This window comes from Trypanosoma grayi, assembly GCF_000691245.1.
Source record: "Trypanosoma grayi strain ANR4 Tgr_550_V1, whole genome shotgun sequence".
NCBI lineage: Eukaryota > Euglenozoa > Kinetoplastea > Trypanosomatida > Trypanosomatidae > Trypanosoma > Trypanosoma grayi.
Window position 1 is genome coordinate 1 of NW_008826169.1, and position 8757 is coordinate 8757.

General features: G+C 58.2%; 4 protein-coding genes across 4 annotated transcripts; all 4 read left to right on the forward strand.

The window, feature by feature from the left end:
- Positions 1-419: 419 nt before the first annotated feature.
- On the forward strand, positions 420-2312 carry DQ04_05501000 (hypothetical protein; the record flags this gene model as incomplete). Its single annotated transcript, XM_009314220.1, has 1 exon — positions 420-2312. One exon carries the CDS (start codon positions 420-422, stop codon positions 2310-2312), a length of 1893 nt encoding a protein of 630 aa, XP_009312495.1.
- A 292-nt stretch (positions 2313-2604) lies between these two features.
- Positions 2605-4389, forward strand: DQ04_05501010 (hypothetical protein; the record flags this gene model as incomplete). Its single annotated transcript, XM_009314221.1, has 1 exon — positions 2605-4389. The coding sequence occupies one exon, from the start codon at positions 2605-2607 to the stop codon at positions 4387-4389; it is 1785 nt and encodes a 594-aa protein (XP_009312496.1).
- A 350-nt stretch (positions 4390-4739) lies between these two features.
- On the forward strand, positions 4740-5273 carry DQ04_05501020 (frataxin-like, mitochondrial precursor; the record flags this gene model as incomplete). Its single annotated transcript, XM_009314222.1, has 1 exon — positions 4740-5273. One exon carries the CDS (start codon positions 4740-4742, stop codon positions 5271-5273), a length of 534 nt encoding a protein of 177 aa, XP_009312497.1.
- A 1429-nt stretch (positions 5274-6702) lies between these two features.
- On the forward strand, positions 6703-8679 carry DQ04_05501030 (hypothetical protein; the record flags this gene model as incomplete). The annotated part of the gene is made up of 1 exon (XM_009314223.1): positions 6703-8679. One exon carries the CDS (start codon positions 6703-6705, stop codon positions 8677-8679), a length of 1977 nt encoding a protein of 658 aa, XP_009312498.1.
- Positions 8680-8757: the final 78 nt, after the last annotated feature.

Sequence of the window (8757 nt, forward strand, 5' to 3'; positions counted from 1 at the left end):
CCCCCGCCTCTTCAGGGCCGTTCACCGCCTGTCCTCCGTTGCGGATGTGAGGCTCCTGACCGAAAATGGGAGGCGTTTTTTATTTTGTTTTCTCTCTCTTCTCTGTACACTGTCCACCGGAGTGAGGAGGGGGCGCCGCTGTCACGGTCGGGATTAGAGATGCAACTGCTGGGGAGTTTCTCGTCGTGTTCTGTTCAGTTCTCTATCTATTTGCCACTCGCCCTCGTCATTTAACCCTCTTTTGATTCCCCGCAAGTGTCGTCTGGAGTCGGATCGAAACGGAAAGGAGAAAAATTCATACTTTACTCCTCTCAAGGACACTACCGCCTCTTTTGCTGTCTGTCGGGGTGGGGCACAAAAGCACAAGAAACCGCGACAAGGCGGGTATTGAATTGGGCCGAGCTGTGATTACGTGAGTGATGAGTAACAACGTGGGTGAGTCCCTTCCTATGACCAGCCTGGACGCGTGCATGCGATCCATTCAACAGGAGGCATCGACTGTGTGCATCAACCGCGCCCAGTGTGCGCTTCTGGCGCAGCGGTTAAATTTCATCTTTAAGACGCTTCGTCGCCTCCCCGACCCAGCGCCAACACCGCAGATGATAACGGTTTTCGCCTCTGCAGACTTGCTGATTCAGCGAATGAAGTACGACGAGTGGAAACAGATATTGAGACGCTACTTCACATGTCAGGCTTTTTTCGCCGGTATTTTCGACCGCATACCAATGGTCTGGCAGCTTCACTCCACGGCCTCATGGGCGAGTGAAGAGAAAACTGCCCTGGACGCAGATGAGGTGACGAACGCCAAAGTCTTTGTGCAGCTTTGTAGCATAGACGAGGAAGAGCCTCTTTACATCGGAACTGAGTCGCGTGAAGGCTGTATTGCGGAGGCACCTGCGTCTGAGTCCTGTGTGCCCACGGAAGAGCAAGTGATCAGCATCCAGCGTCGCAACCAGCTGGGCGCATGGAAGGTGTCATTTGAAGAACTCATACCTCCAGATGACAATGAGTTCGACAGTGTGACAAGCTCGCCCGACGCCCACTGTGTGTTCAATACATGTTATGGCTACTGGTACACAAGCACACCGGTCGTGTTGCAGCAGCTGGAAGGGTGCGATACCTGCCCCCTTACCCCAGACACGGTGATGAGCTTCGTGCAGGACATGGTCTCCCGCGCGCGCTGGTGTCATCCAAACATTGTCCCGTTTGTTGGGGCCTTCACGGAGAAAATGCCACCAACTGGAAGCGCGGATAGCTCAACTCTCAATGCGGTGGAGGTGACGGCGTCAACACCCACATTGGCACTAGGCGTCATCACGGAGGATATGGCCTCCCTCGTGGCGCAGTCAGTAAAGGGCAGCGATCCTAGCGCGCCTTCAACATCGTACTTTCTTCGCCACGTGAAGAGTGACGAGGATGTAGCATCGTTCTGTTCGCTACATGATCTCCTCTTTCTGCAGCGACGGCGGTTCACGCTGGAGGAGGCAATGGAAATCACACTGCAGGTTGCGGATGCCCTCCAATACGTCCTATTGGACGAATTGCAGGTGCCCGTAGAGGTGGCCACCGCGTGGGTCTCAGTGTCGCCATCAAACATCGTCGTCTGCCCCGTGGCGCCGTGGAGTGGGAAGGAGCGCCGCGCGTCCACCTGGGAGCGAGAGGGTGTCGTTATGAATGACGCGGACGAGGGCATGTGGTTATCCGACGAGGATGCGCCGTCCTTCTACAGCGATGTGGGGCGGCGGAAGTGCGTCAGCCTCCCCCTCATGGGGGCGTTTGCGGTCATGTACATGCCGCCTGTGTATGTCGAGGGCGGGCCGTTCAGCCGTTGGCGGCCGCACCCGCATGCTGCTAGCCCGGCAAGCTACGCTCTGGCGCAGCTGCTCATCGCCCTTGTAACCAACGAGGCGCCGTACCGTTCATTTCGGCGGCAGCAGGATCTTGCCGCACGTGTCTTTGCTGCTGCTGCCGCGGAGGAGGAGGCGGAGGGGGACGAAGACGAGGCAACTCTGGCAGTGAAGGTGAGCATACCACCCGGCAGCGCCATCCCCTCTGGCCTCCCGACAGAGGTGCAGCAGCTCTGCCAGCGTGGCATGGTGCTTCAACGTCCACATGCCGAAAATGCGCATTCCGGTATCTCGCTCGAGGGCTTCCGGGAAAAGCTTCAAAAGCTGCTTGAAGAAGTGGAAAATCTCTCGTATCCTCTTCCTTCTGACGCGCCGCAGCAGCGAAATGTGAGTTTCAGTGAGATTGAAATGATGCCCCCTGGCACCCCGCTGGATGACTACGGCGAACTCTCCAGTAGCACGTAGTGGCACACTGCTATTCCACCACCCCCACAGAATTGCGCAGCATTGAATATCCCAGTGACCAGCACTTGCTCGAGAAACAGAGACAGAGAAGTCAGAGTGATGAGCAAAGTCGTGGTGAGAGAAGGGCCTGTAGTGGAAAAGTTATACTGGACTGCCCTATGTCGAATTCAATCAGGTCAAACCACTTTGTTTGTCACTTTTTTTGTTGTTTAATTCTCCCTCCAGACTTCACTGTCAAGGTTTAGTACATCAGGTGGTGGCGTTCCTTGGTGAGGGCATCCGGTAGGGGGCGATGGATCGGTCCCCGTCGACGAAAAGCCAGACGGAGATGCCACGCGGCACCACCTCTGCCGTCAGTGGCTCACTCAGCAGCAGTAGCAGCAACGGCGGGGGTGGCGGCCGCAGGCATCCACATGGTCTCGACAGCCACAGACACCGTGGAGCAGCGCCGGGGAGTGCAGAGCTCCAGAGTGGCTACGCGTACCCTCCCGCCGCCAGCGTGCGGAGCGAGGAGAGTTTCAGCTGCCCCTCAGAAGCGGTGGGGTCCCTTGAGCATCACTACGCCATAACGGTACAGCAGCTAGAAAGGATAACGCACATGTATCACCGCCTTGACACACATAACGGTGAATTGGAGGAAGCCTTTGTTGTACTTCGCACTCGTCTCGAATCCTTCCGCTCCTTTTTAGTCTTCCGACTCCGTAAGACTGCGGATGAGGTGCGTTCCGAGGTGCGTCTCCTGCGTGACACTGTGGCCTTTCTCATGCAGGACTTTGCCGCGGACATGCAGTACTGCCAGCAGATCATATTAAGCCGTCTCCATAACGAAGGTAAACTGCTGCCACTTCCGCCCCCGTTTGGGTCGATTCATTTCCTTCCTGGAGGTCATGTGAATGCGGTGGGAGGGGTCTCAAATAGCGGGCTGCCGCCGCGGTCGCCACGTCAACAGCGACAGGATGAAGTGTACATTGTGAACGATTCGGCGGCACAGCGGCGTCAGGGATTCATTGACACGCCACGCCCATCATCGTCCTCGCCGTCTGCGCCACGACCGAGCGAGATGGACGGGCTCCGAGAGGCGCTCGACGAGGCGCTTCGGCAACGCGCGGTGCTGGAGCGAAAACTGCACGAGCAGCGGGAAAGCCACGAGAAGCATGTGCGCAGCATGAGGGACCTGTACGCACAGAAGGAGTGCACGTGGCAGCGACGAATGGAGCTGCTCGAACGACTCATACGGCGTGACACTGGTGATGCGCCGCATTTCTTTGACGATCACGACGGTGAATACGACAAGAGTAAAAACACCCAAGACGGCAGCGACGACGGCTTGCGGCATTCATCCCCTGGTCGCCGCAGAGAGGCACAAGCGCCCCACCATCGTGCCACTACCAACGCGTGGGTGAGCACGAGTGGCGCGTTCACCAAGCCGTCTGGTCGCGGCCGCCCGTTGACGGAGCGCGGCGCCCCCGACGACGCGACGGACCGCGATGACGCGTCGTCGCGGAATGCACCGAGCACCAGCGAGCACGGGAGTTGGGCGTCCGAGGAAGGAGGCGCAGGTGATGGCGGGGCGCAACCGGGCCGCCACCACGACCAGCGCCACCGGCTTCTGATGTCTGACGAGTGGGGGCATGGCACAACGGCGTCCCTCACGATGCACGACGAACTGGAGCGTCGTGTGCGGTCGCAGCTGGTGCGTGGGCGGCGACAGTCCGCGCAGCACCCCAGGGAATTCAACCTCCGCCCCGATCCCACCACGCGGCGGGAGGAAAGACTACTAGAGGCAGCTGCCTGTCGTTTGCTCAATGTCGTTGGTGACGCGTACGCGACGCAAGAGAAGCGGCAGAAGCCGGAGCGCTCCCACGCAAGGAGCTCGTCTGGAACGGATGTGGTGGAAAGGCTGTACTATCTGCCGCGATCGCCAGCACGGCGGCCGGAGACAAACACATATCTTGCTCCCGTCCCCAAAAGTGGCGCAGCGCCCCGTCCTGGCGCCATCTCCGAGGTGTCCACAGTGGCGCGTGGGCTGTGGGCGGAGAAGTTGTTGCAGCAGCGATCTGCGCGGCGGCCCCGGTAGAGTGCTGGCTGAATGGCATGCCCTTTCATTCTGTACAATTCCTTTCACGGCACACCGGCTACCCGGTAGTGTATAGTTGTGGCGGTGTGCACAACCCTGTACCCTTCTATATGCTTAAGTGTTTTTCTGGAAAGCAAAGAGTGTGCCCCTCTATAAGTGCTCTTTGTGGATATTCTAAAAAGGTGTGGCAGAGTTTCAATGATGGCGTGATGCTCTTTATCCGTATTTTTGGGGATCTTGCTTTCGTTTTTGTTGTTGTTGTTGTTGTTTTTTTTTGGGGGGTTCTGATGTTCCTGCCCTTCGTACGACAGGAAGAAGCGAGAAAAGCGTATTACGTCTGGAAAGAGGTCATGGCATTGCTGCAGATGCGTCGCGTGGGTGTGGCAGCAGCAACAGCAGCGGGGCTCACGTCTGTAACCCGTGTGACTGGCTGTGGCGCCACAACGACGCCGTGGCGATGGATGGCCACGACGAGGGTTGCGCTCGGGGAGAAGGGCGTGCGCTACTCGGGGGGTGGAATGGAAGGATTCACCGACGCGACGTACAACACCGCGGCGGACGCCTTTCTGGAGCACGTCGATAACGTTCTAGAGGAGATTGACAGTTCCGCACTTGAGGACGTGAGTCTGTCGGGCGGCGTGTTATCGATCGAGACTGCGTCGAAAGGGACGTTTGTGCTCAACAAGCAGGCGCCGAATGCTCAGCTTTGGCTCTCCTCCCCGGTGTCGGGGCCGCACCACTACGACATGATTCTGCCAGAGGGACGCAGCAAGGCAATGACACCGGACGTTGTGCGGTGGCTTGCCAACAGCGATGGGCATTGCCTGCAGGAGAAGCTGGAGAGGGAGCTGACAGACACGCTGGGCGTGGAGGTGAAGTTGTGAGCGAGCGTGCAGCACCACACATATCGTGCCGGGCCGTGGTGCTGCGGGTGAGCAGCGCATCACGCCCCGGGCAGCATCTTGGTGTAGTGCGTGCACGCCTTCTTATTTGGTCTCGCTCCTCTGTTGAGTCAGACACAGAGCAACATCACTTGAGCCCTCTTTGATGCTTGCTCTTTCTCTTGTGTTTTCTGCTAACCTGGCCACTTCTTATCGAGCGCATAACTTGTCAACAAAGATGCTTGCTCTTGTCGGGGGCGCTGTTGCTTGAGACCCCGATCGCCCAAGCGCCCATGTCAGGCGGCGCCACAACGACACGTCTTGTTGCCGCAGTCTGCAACACCGGGTGCTATCGGTTCGCGTGCTGCTGTGGTATGGTGTCTCCAAGTAATAGTACTGCATAGGCCGCCGCCATTCGGGTGCCCACGAGCAGGCCAAATCTTGTCCACCTCTTTACGCTTTCTGGTGACTACAGCGGCATATTTTGTGAGCTACACTGACGATTGGCTTACAATGCATTATTGACAAATTGAAGTGGAGTTTCTGCATCCGGTTCGGCGATTCGATATGTCCTTCTCGTGAAGAATTCAAAGCGTTTCTTGAGGTGTTGACGGTAATTGCTTTAGTTGCCTGTTTGAGCTCCCCACCCGCAGCACGGAGGAACAGCAGTTGAAAAGCCTTTAACTCGGCTCTCCCTGTTGAAGGGGAGGGGGGGGAATGCCGTGCCGCGGTGCCCACACCCCATTAGAGGCTGGTGGTGAGCTGATGAACGGCGCTGATGGGCACTGCTTTTATTCCAGCAGCTGATGTCTGACAGTCACACAGCATGCAGTGACAGCTCTGCTGAGCCCAGGTGAGGAAGGACGACGCGTGGAATAGCGAACGCCTTCATGGTTGTGTTCTCTGGCCACAAGAACGACGTGCCGTCGTGCCCGCAGTAGAATACCTACACGCAAGCGATGCAAAGAGGCCTCTGCATGGGTGAGGAATATGAAACATATGTCGTTGCGGTGCGAATTTGAGGCCTCTGCTGCTTCCACTGAGCATTGACAACAGGACTTGGCATATGGGCCGCAAGCATTCTAATTGCCGCGTCTCTTCGTTGTGTGCAATGCGCTCACGCGGTTCTGTATACATACTGCCCTTGCCTTCTCCCTTCCCCATCTTAAGATCCGTTTTATACCGACAACACCGCTCCGATAAGGGGGGCAAAGCAAGCAAGGTAGGAAGGAAGCAAGGAAAAGAACCAGGGAGATAAAGAAGGAGGCACCGACCGAAAAGCGAGGACCGAAGCGGAGGAGGAACGAAAAAAACAAACAAAAAAATAGGAGCATAAAAACCGGTGGGGAGTCCGTCGCGCAGACACACCGCAACGGTGCCAGAAAAGCAACTCGTAGCAAGCATAAGCACGGTCAAGACCAATTCCCTCGAGATGAACCAACAGAAAACACCAAAAAAAAAGTCATCCAATGGCACACACGTGGAAGCGGGTGTGCAAGATATTGCCAATGCGGCAGCGGCTGACGGGGCCAACGTTCTGCCGCCGCGACGCCTCTCACTTCGGGCTCGCTGCGCTGATGAGCACACACCGCATGAGAAGCAGCCAACAACACCTCGGCGCCTGTCGGAGACAGGAGAACCAGTGCAGCAGCAGCAGCAGCAGGATCACACCGGTGAGTTCTCGGATGCCAACTCGGAGGAGCCCCAAGCTGAGATGGCGGCGCCGGTACCGGTGCCGCAGTGGCAGCAGGAAAACACCGCCGTGATGTCATACCGGAAGGTCTTTGAGGGCGATGGGTGGCCGGCGCTGCTGTCCTCTGCACGTGACAACATCGAGCGGACGCTACTCAACGAAACATCCAAGGCAACAGGGTTGCATGACAGCTGCATCCGCATCGTTGATATGGACACTGAAGGAGAGAAACTTGTTGCAGAGCTCGCGCTGGTGTACGAAGCCACAAAGTCGGAGGCAAGTATGCGAGACACCTTGGACAACTACCCATTTGATGGAATGAAAATGCTGCTGGAGATCAAGGCAGAGGCGAGGGAACAGCAGCCCACGGGGCTCGGGGCACTTCTGCAAAACATGGCAATGCAGAGGGAAGAAGAGGATGGTGAAAGTGCCTCTTCTGCGAGTGGAGCGGGCGAAAAGGGGGAGGAGGAGGCAGCGGATGGCGTAGACGCCCCTCCGAAGAAGACAGAGGACACGACGGCCACGGCACTGCAGGGAGAAAAGGCAACAGGCCCAAAGGTGACGAAGAAACCCTCAGCGAAGGCGCCAGTAGAGAAGTCCTCGCGGAGAACGATAACGCCACGGTCGGCGGCGACCACGCCTCGTGGGACGCACAAGCCTCAAGCTGCTCCCAGCACGCCTCGCCGTGCAGCCACCCCTCGTGGGACGCACAAGCCTCAAGCTGCTCCCAGCACGCCTCGCCGTGCAGCCACGCCTCGTGGGACGCACACGCACCAAGCTGCTCCCAGCACGCCTCGCCGTACAGCCACGCCTCGTGGGACGCACAAGCGCCAGGCTCCTGCGACGCCTCGTCGCGGTGGCAAAGATCGTAGGGCAGATTTGTCTCGTGGCCCAGACGAGCGTCGCGCCATAAGCACGCCCTGCGAGGCAGTTACACCGCGCGGCTTGAGCACGCCACGCTCCCCGGGCAAGCATCATCATGCCGCGGAAGCCATGACCCCACTGGGAAGTCTTGAAAGAACCCCCCGCACTCCACGTTTGCCACGCACACCTCGCCACACCGGCACTCCACGTAGTCCACACCAGGGCGTGCGTGGCATCGCTACGCTGCAGTTGCCCGCACGCGGGGTGACCCCTGATCGCGCACACTCCGCCACACCGACTCGAAGCAATGGTCGGTACTTCCACCCGCAGCCGTTTGCTGTGGATGCAGGAGCTGCCATCTCGCCCCGCAAGCACAAGACTGGTGTGCGGCGTGGGGAAAAACGCCCAATTCCACCACAGCGGGTCGAGCGCGTGGGTGGTCCGTGCTGCAGACAGACTCCGCGAGTCGGTGTGAGTGAAGAATCGGCGCATCCAGCGAGCATTGTACCGCCGGATCCTGTGACTTCTGATGTCGTGGACGTCAGTGCGCCAGCGGCGGCAACCGCGCCTCTGAGTGTTGGAAGCGAGCCCCACACCTACGAAAATGAGCATCACATTGATGATGATAGCCACCACGCATTCGGCCATGAGAATCACACGGAGGGCAGCGAACACCATGCCAGCTATGCCGATGCACCCGTAACGACAACGAAGGTGGTGACGGAAGAGGAAGGAGAAAACACGCTCATTTCGATGGAGAAGCTTCGTCCGGCCGCTGTTGAAAAGACACCTGGCATCTCACGTGTGTCGCGTTCACGGTCGCGGTCACCGCCAAAGCAGGGGGCTGCGTAGTTTCATCCGTGGCACAGAGCAAGGTATCTACCGCGGTGAGGCATGTAAGGAAAGGGATATGATGAAGGGTGTGTAGGA